Below are 17,058 nucleotides of genomic sequence, written 5' to 3'. Positions count from 1 at the left end.
TCTGTATGGGAGCAGACTGTACACATCCACTAGTGGATACACCAGCGCTGTGCCGTTTTCTCCCTATCCATTTCTATGTGGTTGTTACATATGAGGTACAGGATTCAGTGCTAGTCAAGATTGACAATGGCTGACCAGAGGTGCGGAGTTTAACAAGTCCCCTGGTAGTCACCAAGAACTGCAGCAAGCTGCTGAGGGCTTCCAGGTCACGACGGTCCATTGGCCTGCCCCAAGATGCAACACTACAGATGGATGTAGGGACTGATCTGCAGGATGTGCAAATAGGAGATGAGCGAAGTCAGGCAACCCGGTCTGGGTACACAATCTGGCAGAGAGGTACAAAATCAGAAGACTGAAACGGAATCAGGACGAGTTGGGTCTGGTATACAATCTGGCACGGTACAGAATCAGAAACTGAGCTGGTTCTGGTACAAAGAAATGCAGATAAGCATAATGCAGAGAATAGTCACAAGCCCGGAGTCAGTACACTGGGAATGGAGATCAGAACTTAGTCAGCCAAGCAGAGGGTCTGATGCACAGGGATCAACCAAAGATAAAGGAGGCACAAGGCAGGTGCTGGAGTCGGGATTATACACACAGAAATTCAAACCCCACACCCCGACACGTGGTTATGTGACTGCCGATACCTGAAAGTGTTGTCCGAGATATAGAGAGCTGCAACGGCACTGGAGTGAGAAGAGTTAAGTTTGTAACAGTGATTGGGTGCTACATGTAGAAACATTGAAATGAAAGGGGATTCACAGAACGCTAATTTTTTTTTGCCACATCAATAAAAATTCAATTAGTCTATGGATGTATGATCAAAGTGTTCTTGGGAACCCCATCACTGCTAGCCAATCATAAGTGGCAGTGTGGGAACACACTTGGGATTCACTGAGCAGAAAACACTCAGATTCATTCAAAAGCTGGGTTGGTTCCTAATAAGTTGTTACGGCCATTTATTTTTATTTTGCATGGATTACATGCAGACATGGCCAAAAGTTTTGAGAACTTATTATTTTTTTCCACAAAGTCTGTTACCTCATTGTTTATGATGGCAATTTGCATATACTCCAGAATGTTATGAAGAGTGATCAGATGAATTGCAATTCATTTCAAAGTCCCTCATTGCCATGACAATGAACTTTATCCCATAAACATTTCCACTGCATTTCAGCCCTGCCACAAAAGGACCAGCTGACATCAGGTCAGTGATTCTCTCGTTAACACAGGTGAGTGTTGACGAGGATAAGGCTGGAGATCACTCTGTCATGCTGATTGAGTTAGAATAACAGCCTGGAAGAGGCTTGTGCTTGAAATCCATGTTCCTCTGTTAACAATGGTTACCTGCAAAGAAACACGTGCAGTCATTGCTTTGCACAAAAATGGCTTCATAGGCAAGGATATTGCTGCTAGTAAAACTGTATCTAAATCATCCATTTAGCGGATCAACAAGTACTTCAAGGTTCAATAGTTGTGAAGAAAGCTTCAGGGCGCCCAAGAACATCCAGCAAGCGCCAGGACCACCTTCTAAAGTTGATTCAGCTGCGGGATTGGGGCATCACCAGTGCAGAGCTTGCTCAGGAATGACAGCGGGCAGGTGAGAGTGCATCTGCATGCACAGTGAGGTGAAGACTTTTGGAGAATGGCCTGGTGTCAAGAAGGCCAGCAAAGAAGCCAATTCTCTCCAGGGAAAACATCAGAGACAGACTGATATTCTGCAAGAGGTACAGGGATTGGAATGCGGAGAACTGGGGTAAAGTCATTTTCTCTGATGAACCCCCTTTCAGATTGTTTGAGGCATCTGGAAAAATGCTTGTCCGGAGAAGGAAAGGTGAGTGCTACCATCAGTCCTGTGTCATGTCAACAGTAAAGCATCCTGAGACCATTCATGTGTGGGGTTGCTTCTCAGCCAAGGGAGTGGGTTCACTTACAATTTTGCTTAAGAACACAGGCATGAATAAAGAATGGTATCAAAACATCAACATTTACAAGTGTAAACTCACTAGATATCCTCTTTATCCTTTATCTAGTGAGTTTACACTTGTTAGTTTGTGTTTTTCATTGAGCTATCAACTGTTATTGATCACACGATCTATAATAAGTATTATGCATCAGCAGGAGTTTGGAGTGTAGTCATATTATACTTCCCTCTTAGTGTTAATCATCAGTAGGCAATTAAGCGCATTATATCATGTTTGGTGACGAACAATGCCTTTTCCAGCATGATGTGGCACCTTGCTGGAAAAAGTTATAACTAAGTGGCTCGGAGATCAAAACATTGAAATTTTGGGTCCATGGCTAGGAAACTCCTCAGACCTTAATCCTATGGAAAACTTGTGGTCAATCCTCAAGAGGCGGGTGGATAAACAAAAACCCACAAATTCTGACAAACTCCAAGCATTGATTAGGCAAGAATGGACGGCCATCAGTCAGTATGTGGCCCAGGAGTTGATAGACAGCATGCCTGGGCAAATTGCAGAGGTCTTCAAAAGGAAGGGTCAACACTGCAAATATTGACTCTCTGCATAAACTTAATGTAATTGTCAATAAAAGCTGTCGACATCTGACAAAAAGGGTCTAAAAACACAGAAAAAGCAAACTTTGTGAAAACCAATACTTATGTCATTCTCAAAACTTTTGGCCATGACTGTGTACAGATGAAAACATCTAATGGATTATGAATAAAGAATTTCTTTATTACAAAAGTTATAATAAAATGGTATTTGGGGGGAGTTTTTATTGAAATAAAAATTTAACAGTCGTGTTTGTGAATTATGTATATATTTGTTTACTATTTTAGCATAATGGAACAGAGTTCTAGAGCCCTTTTACCAATGTTATCACCCTAGTGGTCCTCTATGAAATTTCCCTTACCTTGCTTCCCACAACCCAGGGTAGCCAGGAAGAGCAACACTAAGCTTGTGGTACTCCTGGAAACAGGAACCAGCCCATGGTGTTTTATAGCTGGGCGAGTCAACACAAGTGGTTTTAGTAGAAACTCTCCCAGGTTGAGTAGGCCTAGGGCTCACTGAGGAATTGGGCTTTACATTGCCCAATACCTCAACCACCAAAGCTTTCCCATTCATTTCAATGTCGGTTTCTACATGTATCACACACTGGAATCCCTACTGGAATGCCCTGTACCGCTTGTGACAGATGCATTCGCAAATACATGTGTAAAACGTAAATCGACCAACCATGAATCACTTGTCAGAAGCATCATTTATATGTTTTTTTTACTGGCAATTTATATTTACTGAAAAAAGTAGTAGGTAAGAGGCCTTAGAGAAGCAATCCAGAGAAAAATTACTATATACCCACTCCAATACATTTTCTAGGATGTACTAAATATAGGAGCTAGATATCCAATTGGTTGCTTTTTTGAATGTTGGATACATTTTCCCCCAGGCCTCGTCTACTTTTGCATGCTTTCCTTTGTTTTCCAAAATATACACAGTATTAGAAAAAGTAGCATTCACATTTACAGAGGAGATAAATTATGTATATTTATAGATATGAACAGGTCATCACTATTAAAATCACCAATGTATTTTCTGCATGCGCCATTATACAAGCTTTATCACACATACAAAGTGCAAAATACAATACACTATGCTGACTCATTGAAACCTTTAGTTAGTTGTACTTTATCTATAGATTTCCTTTAACCTGTTTAATAGCACACCACTATCCATCTCTGTATACCAGAAGTTAACAACCTCCACTCTAATACAGCCACTACACTGCCGTTCACACATTTCCTTTTTAAACTACAAGCTATATAATCAACTAAAAATGTTGTCTAACTGTACAATACAATATTTTCCCAGGCATCAATGGTTTGCTATGGAAAAGGCAACTTTCATTACAGCAGGACCCAATGACAGTTCTTATGTATAATAAATGCTTATGCTGTTATTATAAAGCTGAACTTTGAAAATGGAGGCACTCCAACAAAGGAAAACTGACCGATACGGACAATGTATATTTAAAGGAAGAGTAGTTTCCACTGTAAAGCTAGCCCCTTGTGTGTACGTATGCTGCAGCAACTTCCGAGTCATTTCAGCTTCTCTCAAATGCCTGCCCCTCAACTTAGTATTTTCAGCTCTAAAAAGGGATAAACATTTGGGGGTCAGATTCAATTAGTTAAAAAAAAATAAAAAAATATAACACTGCATACTGTCCCGGAATGGGCGCGAGATGTATGCAGTGATTTTTTTAGTGATGGCAACGCCTACTTTTGCTCAAACCCATAGAGGTGCTACATACATGGTATTAAGAAGATAATCAATAAGGATTTAAAGGATGGTGAAGATAGATAGATAGATAGATAGATATAGATATAGATATAGATATAGATAGTAAATGACAATTCCACCGGAAATTGAAAATTCGGGTTTGAGTGGAAAATAGATTACTTACCTGGGGTTGGTGCTCAGGCCTCCAGCAGGCTCCCTGACTTATTGCTAATGTCTGTACCTAGTATTTTTCCCCCACACAGGCTGACAGCATGCAGTCTACCAATGTCATGCTGTCTGACGGAGTAAAAAGGCCAGCATCAGGTACAGGCGTCAGGGAACCCAATGGAGAGCCGTAACGCTGGTAACAGAGTGAATAACCTTTGGGGATAGAGATCCACTTTGAAAAATTCAGTTATGTTTGGGTGGAATTATTCTTTACAATGGACATTTAGTATTGTAGTATTTCAAATGCCAGCTAAGGTTGAACAATCTAATAAAAATGTCTGTTCTATTGAGCTTAATACATAGGAATGTACAGACTATTAGCAAATGTCAGGGTTTATTATGCTCTATCCTTTTGACTTCCCTCGTTTATTCCAAGCTATGAATCTGGTTACAACTCCAAATATGAATAAGACACAGAGAGAGAAAGAAAACAAATGGATCCCAACCCTGTGCGGATTACTCCCCTCTTTTTCCAGATTACAACTCAAATATGACAGATCATGCACCTATTTAAACCAGAATCCCTGCCACTAAACCAAAACACTAGTAAACAGTGCTGTTAGACAATTATTATTCATGGTTAATATTAACAGAAGGGTTATGAAAAAGACGGACATAAAATAAAAAAAACCAGCAGCAGCATGGTAGATAAACAATACAAACAGATTGTACAGAAGTAGGAACTTCACATTCTTCTTGTAATATTTTCATTAGACAAAGAGAAAGATAAAGTGTCATTGCTTTCCATGAAAAAGGATGTGTTGCCATGATTATCAATAGTGAGAATGAAAAATGGGAACTAAAAATAAAAAGTTTTACATCGCATACAAGTTATAGAGGAAGAACAATTAAATTGTCAACAATAATGCAATATGTCACTACCAAACTAGATCTTAAACTATCCAACGAGTAGTTCACGCTGCTACAGATTAGTTTTTAAATAGCTTAACATTCCTCAATTCATGTATGAACACCAGCTTCCACCTCCTTTTATGTAGTATAATGAAACAAGAACTTAAATACACGTTTTAATACTGAAGCAACACTTTGTAAATAATGAAGAATTGCCATAATCTACACATGCCCATCTGATTCTACAGACAGCCATTCCACCGCACTGTCTATAAGGAGCTCAGCCCACAATCATAATAAGCAACTTTCAGCATTTCCGCTTCAGTCAAGCATTAGAAACGTTCAACATCAAGAGTGTCGGAGTGTGTTTGACTCTACTCTTCATTAAAGTCTGCTACTGTCTTTTCCAGCAGGTCTTGTGCAGTAAAACATTCAGCGATCCTTCCAAAATGTCCGCCGGAGGCTCTTCCAGAAGTAGGAAAAACAAGGCAGAACACTAACTTCTGATTTTATCACATAAAATACTTTGTATTCCAGTAGAAAACATTATACAACATTGGTTCTGCGCAACCTTACAAAAACTGCCTACTTTCCGCCCATGGCTGTACTGGTTAATATTTTGGTAGACAGACTCAATTGTTTAGTCTACCCAATTTTTCCTTAAGTGTTTTCCACAAAAGAAAAATATAACATATTTCATTACCATACATTCACAATACAAAAAAGGTGGGGAAGGAAATATGCTAAACATAAATCATAAGTTCTTCAAGCAAATAGCTTAATGTAAACCAATGTTCCCACAATTATCTAGGCCAAAACTGGCTGAAGAACGTGCATGAAGTTATAGAGCAGGCCTAGCCAACCTGGTGTTGTGAAACTACATGCCCCTGATGCTTTGCCAGCAGACAGCCAACCCACAGCTGGCAAGATATACTGGGACTTGTAGTTTCATAACATCTGAACCCACAAGTTGTCCAGGCCTGTTATAGAGGGCAGTATAAACTGAAATCTGTTCTAAGACTATCCTAGCGATACAGGTCAGAGTACAGGACAAAAACAAGTGTTAAAGTGAGAATGGTACTTTAAAATACTTCTCCATCTAACAGACGCTTCATGTTACCTTCACAGAAATACATGCAAAATAACCTACTAGTTAAGAAGGAAAATAATTTCTAGACAAAACAGACATTGCAAGCATGTTGTAGAACAGAAGGGAATTATCACAAATATAAATAAAAACTGCACCTAATGCCATCTTATGAATATCTTCAATTGTATGGGAACCATATATTTGTTTAAGCCTTTTCATATTAGATCTTGTGTACATGTTGCCTACTCACCATAGAAAAGGCATTTTTTGCCTTAGCAATATCACTCATTTCTACTGAACATTGAATATTGATTTATCCTAGAAAGCGGCTGTTGCTAGTGAATAGACAACATGTACCCTTTAAGTGTTTTTAATGACAATTAAAACACAGTTGGAAAATACAGCCCGTAAAAAAACTAAAAAAAGTTCCTAGTGAATTGATCGACTTCATCATCCCGGAATTCATCCCACAGAACTTCTGCTGCGACGGAGTGCAGACAATGGATACAATTAAAGGTCTGTATTTCCTGCAAATATAAGTAAGCAAGTGTATGTAGTGTGTGTAAGGGGATTTAGATTGTAAGCTCCAATGGGGCAGGGACTGTTGTGAATGAGTTGTCCGTACAGTGCTGTGGAATTAGTGACACTATATAAATAAATAGATGATGATGATGTAACAAGCTCACAGCATCCCACTGTGGAACGGCTCCTACACTGCTTGCTCAACTTCACTCTTCCGGATAGAGTACCAGACTGTTCCATTTTCAGAATTTGCTGTGCACTACCGATTCCAAACATGGAGGCTTCACTGGATTAAACATTTGTGTTTTCTACTGGATGGGAGCCAAGAAATTTGATAGCATTAAATTGTAAGACTTCCTCACCATTGGTTCTCTATAAGAGCAGGAAACGCTATTCACTGTTAATGTTGAGAGAAGAAAAAGCACCACTGAACAGAGCAATTAAAGTAGGAATATGGGAGATGGAACAATAGGTCCAGGTGGGTATTTTGTATTATGCACAGGACAGTATCTTTAGCACATCTGTGCTGAGTATAAGGTTATTAAGGTGGGTTATTAACAAGACGTATCAAACATACACTGCCCTGTGCATAATACCTCATACCCATCTTAGCCCTACTAGACACACTGCTTAGGTTTGCACTACAACACTATGGTATATGGATCAAAAATATGTGGTCCTGTACTTTAGAGAAGTTACACAGCAATGATTTAAGTGATCTAATAAGCTATTACTAGAAAGAAAAGCTTCATGTAATAGATCTATAGAAACAAAATCCCACAGGGTCATATGATAATCGTTATTTTACTGACAATATTATGAAGGGCAATTGGCGTTTATGGAGTTTACCAGCTACTGAACAGTAAAATTGACACTTTAGGATTTCTACTCTGCGCACTATTTGCCCTGACTAGTTTTGTAATAAAGTGGAGAACAGGCATCTCAATAATTTAGCTTTCCTGGTGAGTCATGGCTAAGTCACCACAGCATTCCAGGAAGGTGACAATATAGTAATGTGCATGACCATTTTAACGTTCTTGCAGCTTGCCAAGAAGGGGAATGTAAATTGATTCAATCACTTTGCATCAGTTAGGAAATCTACAGCGATTTGCTGCTAAAATATCATTTAATACGAAGAACAAACCATGGAGCACCTTAAATTTCATTTGAACTCTATACTATATCCACAAGACAAAAAAGCTGAAGAACAGGCCATAGGCATGAGGAAACATTAGTTCAAAAATAGAATTTTAAAAAGATAATCCTGTAGGGAAAGTGAGCTATGCGTTTTTCAGGTAATTCCAGTGCAGAACATTAAACAAAACTCACCTACAGATCTCTCAGTGAAAACACTACATTTTGACTTGGCTCCAATGCGTGCTATTTGGTTGTGACAAAGGCTCATAGCAGCTTTTGCCAATGTAATCCAGCCTGCATTAAGCAGAAGGCTGACAAATACCCGGGCTGCTTTCACCGGTTACCTGGAGACACCACAGCTGGATACTTCAGGAAGGATCAATGCATTTGTCAGTTTGACTTATACATTTAATGCAATATACATTTTATGGTTTGCTTCTCCATGAAAGTCAGCCAGACCCTTCTGTGCTTAGTGCAGGCTTGTTCCCAGCTCAGAATGCTTGTGGTCTACATAGCCACATAACCATATTAAGCGCTTCATATCCTGAGGCCAGATAGAAATACACAGAGTAAGCATATAAACATGCTTATTATTTCTATGCTGATACAGCTCAATTCCACCTCACCATCTGCCTTGGACAACTAGAGATCATTCACTGTTACGCTCTATCTGAGATCTTCTGCCAACTAAACCTCAACGTATATTACACCACAACTCAACATTAGCACAAAGGAAAGAAAAACACACAGCTTGCTTTCCCAGTTCAGGAATACTATTTCCCAATGCTAATCTCTAATAGTGCCTACTAGAACATAACATTTCATCATAAAGAAATATGAATATAAGATACCATCTTTGGAGATCTTCTAGAGCAGGCCTGTCCAACCTGCGGCCCTCCAGATGTTGTGAAACTACAAGTCCCAGCATGCCCTTCCAACTATCAACAGGTTGTCTACTGGCAAAGCATGCTGGGGCTTGTAGTTTCGCAACACCTGGAGGGCCGCAGGTTGGAAAGGCCTGTTCTAGAGTAAAAGCAAACCTCTCCACCAACATATGCAGGCTATGAAAATGTACAGCACACAATTAAAACACTTACAGATAATCTTTCCCATATATCCCAAGCACTTAATCATCATTTAATTATATAGTGCCAACATATTCCATAGCGCTTTACAATTGGGACAAACACAGTAAACTAATAAACAAGCTGGGTAAAACAGACAAAAAGGTGAGAAGCACTTAATTGGCTTCACTCACATGGTATTCTGGCTGTATGTTCTGAATTCACCTGCTGAAGGATACTCATAGCCACAATATAAATTTGCAACACATGTTAACTTCTCTATACGGTGCATTGTATATAAAAAATAAAATTAAAAAAAAATGTAGAACCATTTTAATTTTAAAAACGTTCAGGCCTTAATGGTGCCAAGTACATGGAAATGCATAAAGCTAGCTCCAGGTTTTGAATGAGCAAAACAACAAAAACAAAAAAAACAGAGATGGCATTGTAATAAAATTTGCGCACCAGCGACCGAAGAATGTCCTCCTGCTTTGCGTTCAGAGTGTACAGATATGATATTGATACCTGACAATGTGCATATCTTCACCCCTAAAAAAAAAAAATTTGTGCAGCTTACATTTTTAAGGAAAAATTGATAGTTCCTAACTTTTGAATACATTTTTCAATGCCTGTTTCAAAAATCCGTCTTCCCTGACCATGAACAAACTTTATAAGTTTTCTCTATGTTCCCTTTACCCACCCTGGTATTTTCCAACCAGGTTTATAGTATAATATTATATAATGACTATGCCATGGAACCAAGCACCTATACGGACGTAAGATTAAACACATGAATACAATTGACAATATGGTTTTAGTAGGAGATGAGGGGATTTAAAGGACAGACACAAAAATCAATTGCACTCGTGACTTACTTAAATATTTATAGAAGAGTCATGTAGCAAAAGTTCTGTCAGATGAATGTTTCAAAGTTTTTTTTCTTCATATTTAAAGTACACTAATAAGGAGGAGACTATATGGGATTAAAATCTAGAGACACCAAACAATATATCTCTATTAGAAGTTATAAACCTGAGTAGAGGACAGGTTCCCCTTCCTTTTGAAAAGGTTGACGCATGGATGTCTCATCATAATCAAAATACATAAGAAGTGGTTATCCTAGGACATTAAAGGTTTCAGTACCATAATATGTGTTATGAATATTCTTAGGAATCCTGCATTTTTTATTAAAGATATTGTTCCTATTTTAAGCCTCTTAAAAATGAAAATAAATTGTTTACAAACTAATAACACATAAAATTATAGCAGTTTACAGTTTATGCTGCAGTGCTCATTCTTCTGGAAAACAGCATAGAGATGGACTTATGGACCGGGCAGCATGGTGGCATAGTGGTTAGCACATCTGCCTTACAGCACTGGGGTCATGAGTTCAATTCCCAACCACGGCCTTATCTGTGAGGAGTTTGTATGTTCTCCCTGTGTTTGCGTGGATTTCCTCCGGTTTCCTCCCACACTCCAAAAACATACTAGTAGGTTAATTGGCTGCTAACAAATTGACCCTAGTCTGTCTCTGTGTGTGTGTGTGTGTGTGTGTGTGTTAGGGAATTTAGACTGTAAGCCCCAATGGGGCAGGGACTGATGTGAGTGAGTTCTCTGTACAGCGCTGCGGAATTAGTGGCGCTATATAAATATATGACGATGATGGACATCTAAAGAAACAGAGAGGCTCCAGGAGTAGCGCTATGGCTACCTAACTGAGATTAGGCGCTTCCAATCTTTCATGCTTCTAACTCAGACAAGAAGAAAAACAAAAATAGTTTATTTTCATAGTTCTTTACCATGCAATTGTTTAAGGCTTTGTATGATAATGGTTTCTTCTCTTTTTATTCAACATTCTCTAGCTTAGACATACTCCACTGAATCATGCATCAGTAACACTGAATATGATCTGTCTGTTAACAGGTAAAATGTCATACCTACACCATGCTGCTGCTGGTAGGGGCAGCCAACTATTTGTGACTTCTCTTATAGGAATGGTGTCAGAAAGACCAGTCCAGCACAAACACAGACAACCTAAGTAAGCTTTATTTTGTCACTTTGCCAATAGCAAACATAGTATTAGGCCTCAAGACAAATGATGGAAAATAAACCTATGCCCACTAACATCACAGACTGTAAACTTGTGAGCAGGGCCTTTTAACCTCTGTCTCCATTACCCAGTATTGTTTTATTACAGCGTTTGTTCCCAATTGCAAAGCGCTATGGCATTTGCTGGTGCTATATAAATAAAAGTGGATGAAGATATGTAGAAGTTATTCCCCATGGGGCATCTTTCAGGCTTCTTCATACAGCCCTTCGAGATAGGTTATGCATGCGGCAGATTTACCAGGTCCTCCACATGCCACCATTTTAGCTCATTGGACTTGTGCCAGGGTGTGCCGATCTAAATCACAATTACTTTTTAAAAAAATCATTGATTTAAATCACCATTAAAATATCCAGGGTTTTAACAAGCATGTAATGGTAATTGGCATACTGTGCAACATGGACCATAGTCCTTTGACCTTTCATTAGTTGCTCTAATAATAAAAGGTCTGTATCCATGGTTATTGATGAGCTAACTGAATTATGACTCATGTGATACAAAGAGGCACAGGCAACAGATAAGTCCAGACAAGAAACAGATAATTCCAGAATCCAGAGAGAATGACCAACATCCCACCACACCAGTGTTTCAAGTTCAGAGAGAAAGAACAGCTGAAAGAAATAACTTATTGCTGTAAAAGCAACCCAGTTTAATGACCTCTTGTTTGACCACAATGTTGTGTCAACAGTGGCACCAATAGACTGGTGGAAAATGGACATTGGTTCATAAACCATAGCTGGTAATGAAAATATCATGGTAGCAGTAGAGCAATTGCTAACAGCCGCAGCATCATCCGCTTCAGTAGAAAGAATATTTTCCACATTTAGGTTGGTGCAGTCAAAACTGAGAAACCACTTGGGTACTGACAAAGCTGCAAAACTTGTTTCTTTGTAAGGCGTTCAATAATGCTAATGTGTAGGCTCATTCAGATTTACAAATCAGGCAAGGCAATTGCTAACTATTGTAACTTATAACATCATTGCTGTTTCTTTCCTTTTGCCGTTTGTGTTGGGAATTGTGTGTAGTTTGCAGCGTCATGCCATGATTGGTGACACTGTCAAGTCATTTAAACTGAATATATTAAAGATACAGTATTTTAAAAACTTTTTTTTTTTTTATAAATTGTGATTTTTTTTTTTCCCCACACACTGACTTGTGCATTGATGTGTGTATGGGTAAGGTGGTCTGACATATAGATTAGTGATTTTAAAACCTGCTGCAGGTTCACTTTACTGTGAATGTTGACAGCACAGCAAAACCACACCTTGGACCTGATCAATTAAGGAATGTAAATGCTGATACTTGCCATATTTTTGGAGAATCGCTTTGCGCATGCCCAGAACCGGACTATCCGCCGGTGAAGACAGCAACATTCAATTCATCTTTGAACGCAAAGGACCCTTACTACAGCTTACAATTTCATGGGCGGAACAGGAAGGGGAAGGGGCGTATGCACGTAGTCAATGTACAGAAGGGGCGTGCCAAGCTCGGGTACACACAGTTGTGTGTGATTCAAGCTTGCCTAGACCTGTATTCAACAAGAGACATATTCAGAATACGGACGTGCGTAACCCAACTTGCGTGCATTTTAAAACCAACAAAAACGCAATTTACATTAATTTTGTGTGTCTTAATAAATCGGGCCGTGTATATTCACAAAGCACCTTAGTGCAGTTCTATGGCCAGGCCAATTGTTTTCCACTCTGTATTTCTCAAAAGGGATAACTAGCTTTGTTTCAGAGAAGCTTATTTTGTCTTGATGGAGAAAGAAACAATAGAGTCATAGAGACACACAGAGAAATATAAATATTTCTACTATTTCAAGGAGAGGTGTTTGACCAGTTCTAGTTATATATAGTCACAGCTGCTTTTATGTACAAAATATTTATAAATAGCATTCATTCTCACACATACCACTGAAAAAAATATTAAATCATGACAACACATCTAACTGTGCAAGGGAGTAACTGTGTAATTCTGTCAACACTGTTCTTGAATGCACGCTCTGTTAAGAGTGGCAGGTACTAACAATTCTTAGTGACCAGTAGGAGATCATTTCTGAAAAACAGATCTTAAAAGTTTAAAAAAAAAAAAAAAAAAAAAAAATCACCTTAGGAATGTTGTAATCTCTAATATGGATATTCTGCATTAATACTCCAGCAGTACACACTAGTACAAACCTCATTCAACTTTTTACAATCCTCTCTCCTGGCTCCCTGAACTAGTTAAGTTGAGGGCAAATGGGCAGTAACTTGTTTTTTCCCCCTTGTGACTGTCTCATCTGTCTATCTTTTTTAAACACCTTAAAATTAATTTGGATTCTCAACATTTTGCTGACGAGAAACACCTGAGAAAATATTGAGCACCAACGATTTAAGACCTTTGCAGGTAAGCTAGTAGGAGTGAGGAGAATGTACCAAATAACTAGATGCAAATGCAATTCAACTTGAGTACCACACATTTAATGCATTATGATGCCCTGTAGGATATACACTGTTAAGGTAACTTCATAACAAGTAGTACTTCTTAAGTGACATTTTGATAAGCCAATGACATTTCACGTGTTCCAGGTGGGTACTACAAAAAACACGTTTTGTCTCAATATTGAACTCGATGAAGCTCTGTGTGCTCAGAAAATCATTCATAATTTGTTCATTTAATGTGCCATATTTCTATGAAAGCATGTCACATATACCTAATCACATATGAAAAGGTGCCCTGTTAAAAGCAATACAGGATACTTTCATATAACAAATAAAACATTAAACCTTTCTACACAACACGACAACACTGTCAACAAAAGCCAATATTATATGGATTTGCAGCAATTTTACAAAGGCAAAATCTACTACTCTTCTGGCAGTTGTGAAAATTCTAAGAGGCATCTTTTAATTTCTTCGGTTTAGTCCTACTTTAAAGAGGCTGCTATTTAGGAACATACCCTTCAAATGACACCCTGCGCTGGTACAAACAACCGGGTGCATATGGTAAATGCACCCCCCCTAAATTAACTGGCAACTGTATAAACACATGAGACAGTGCCCAAATAGTATGGTCTGTCCAAAGATTGAGAATTCATTTTTTTTATGTAAAAAATACAGGAGATATTAAAGCATAACAAAGTCATAAGCAATCATTTTAAAAACATGAACCAGGTATTATAAAAGTATATATTTCCAGAGACTATACTAGTGAGTGTATATATGTGCATCCACTTGAATATTAACAGCAAAACTAAATTTGATCAAAAACATAAAAGGTCCAAACAGGGTATGGTACACAGTGAACTCAAATGTTGTGCAACGTGTTCCAGGCACACAGTTCTGGTATTAAACTCATTTCCTGCCCAAACAAAAACTCGAATCATTTATTTCTGGATATATCCATACATGTTTTGCCAAGCAGGTAGCATAAAAGAAAAGCTAAATGACTAAGAAAAGAAAGAAAAATGAACAATGTGTAGTTTTCAAGCCATAAAATGCATCAATAAAAAGGTTATTAAAAAAAAGTAACATTTGAATGTGTACATGAGTTACGAGAGTGAGAAATTAAACAGGATGACTTATTACAGTATAGGTTACATAACTTATTGCCAGGACAAATTGGTTGTACACACTATATATATATATATATATATATATATATATATATATATATCCACCCCATAAACTTACATTCCCATAAATTTGTACATACATTTCTGTATAATTATCCAAACTAATATGCCTGACCTCTAGCTGTAACAATGCCTATTCAAATACTACATTTAATGTTGAGATCAATATATATATATAATAAAAAACTAATACATAAAGGACACAACTAGTAGGGAAGAAAACACATTCAGCACTTGAAACGTCACCATCATTGTTCTGTTGCAGATCCATAGCTACAAACCAAGCTATAGGTTACACACGTAAACAACTCATACCAACCATTAGAAAAACAGATTACTAGCTATGAAGGGGATTAACAACAGGGCTTTTAGACAAATGTGTCATTCAAAGAAGAAAAACACTTCATTTAAGTGAGCACAATTTAGCAATATTTCTTTAGACGTATGGTAACATTCACTGTCCAAATAAGGCCGTGAGCATCAGCAAGGTATAAATAACTTTCCTGTTATTGAAATATGTTTATCAGATGTACTCGGCTGGCACCAAATTTTGGGCAGGAGAAGCAAATTATGTGCAAAGGAACAATAGTGACAGGGTCTCATCTAACATCAGTAAATAGAAGCTGGAGGTATTTCCTTACCGTTAGGGAGTTGCAGTGTACTGTGGCTTTGTAGGGGGGGTTACATGCCAGCAGTGCCCCCCATAGCCTGGCAGTGCCCCCCTATAGCCTGGCAGTGCCCCCCCATAGCCTGGCAGTGCCCCCCCCCCCAATAGCCTGCCAGCACCCCCCATAGCCTGGCAGTGCCCCCCCCCCCAATAGCCTGCCAGCGCCCCCCATAGACTGGCAGCAGCCCCCCATAGCCTGCCAGTGCAAAAAAGGGTGAGGATAGCTGGAACAGAAGGAGAGGCCTATAAGGCAGACAAGATGGAGGAAGCTGGGGCCACACTCACCATGTAGAGGGTGAAGGGGAAACAGAGTAGGAAAAGCCAAATGTAGAGGTGCAGGGTGTTGACAAAGGTGCTCTGGTGGGGGTCGTAGTACCAGCCCCCGGTGATGGAAGCCCAGACTCCCTGCCGGAGGATCTGCAGCGTCTGAGAGCCCATGGTCCTTCCTTCTCCCAGGCTGGGTCACCCCCTCCGGGCCGCCTTCACCTCCCCGTCCACAAGGGAATAGGAATACGGCGACGGGAGACAGGCCCGGGCGGCCGCACGACGGCCATTTTATCTCTTCTCACCCCCGGAGGAAGCTCGGGTCCTCCAGCGACGAGCGGCCTTAGCCTACAGCGCTCGTTCTTCCTTCAGTACAACCATAGAGTGCCCTGCCTAGAATGTCTCCGAATGACACTGCCAGAGTGCCAGAGCTTTTAGCGCCACCTTGAGTCCGTGAGTAGAATTGAAACTACTTCTCTGGATTATAAACACAAAATGCACTCAAATGAATCAGCTTTATCTTATTAATATTTCAACCCATTGCTTTGTTATCATTTACTGTACCTCTTGGGATTGTTGCCTGTTTAGTTAAGCGAAAAGCTCTTTGATTACAAAAGACAATATTTATATCTCTTATGAAAAATGCATTGAAATAATTCCAATATTTAGTAATATTACATTTATGATTTTGTGTTACTTGATTGACATTACATTATGACATTACATTGTAGGACATACTGTTCAATGTCCCACTACATTGTGTCACACTTTGAATAGATTTGACTGCTCAATATTAAAGTGTGCATAAAATTGTATTGAAACTGTGGCAACACACTGCTAGATTTAGCTGCCTAAAATATGTAATCATATTTATAATTAAAGTACTTAGATCCCTGCTCCCAAAGATGGGTGTGCAGACCCATCTTTGGTTCTCCCTTCCAAAGGGATGTTTTTTTCTGACTGTCATTCCCCAGATTGAATATTGCAGCCAGTCACAATGGGTTGTGCATTAGTGTTCAGTTGGACAGTAGCATCGCGGCTGAAGGGCAGCATACAAGTTCAAGATATTGGAGGTGCAGAGTGAACCCCTTTATGGACTTTGCACAGGGGGCAGGAGGGTGCCCCATAATATCTGTGGTTGGTGTCTTGCAGTGTGTCTTTCTGCCACAATCAAATTATTTCAACTCTTTGACCTTTTTTTTGACCATATGCAACTGTCAAGTCTTTAATTTTTTATGTTTTTTTTAATATATATTTTATTAAGCTTTTT

The 17,058-nt window shown here is 39.0% G+C and overlaps 1 protein-coding gene across 6 annotated transcripts in view; it reads right to left on the bottom strand.

Annotated features, from left to right (window-relative positions):
• The window catches only part of PCNX1 (pecanex 1), a 90,977-nt gene extending 74,802 nt beyond the window's left edge, over window positions 1–16,175 (bottom strand). For all 6 annotated transcript variants that reach the window (XM_075192855.1, XM_075192856.1, XM_075192857.1 and 3 more), the window contains exon 1: window positions 15,810–16,175. In XM_075192855.1, coding sequence (XP_075048956.1) covers window positions 15,810–15,962 — 153 coding nt within the window. In that variant the 5' untranslated portion in view covers window positions 15,963–16,175. The remainder of the gene's footprint in view (window positions 1–15,809) is intronic.
• Between the last annotated feature and the right edge of the window lie 883 nt (window positions 16,176–17,058).

This window comes from Mixophyes fleayi, chromosome 12 (assembly GCF_038048845.1).
Source record: "Mixophyes fleayi isolate aMixFle1 chromosome 12, aMixFle1.hap1, whole genome shotgun sequence".
NCBI classification, from domain to species: Eukaryota; Metazoa; Chordata; class Amphibia; order Anura; family Limnodynastidae; genus Mixophyes; species Mixophyes fleayi.
The sequence above is the reverse complement of the archived record's forward strand: the minus strand, read 5'-3'. Positions and strand labels throughout refer to the sequence as shown.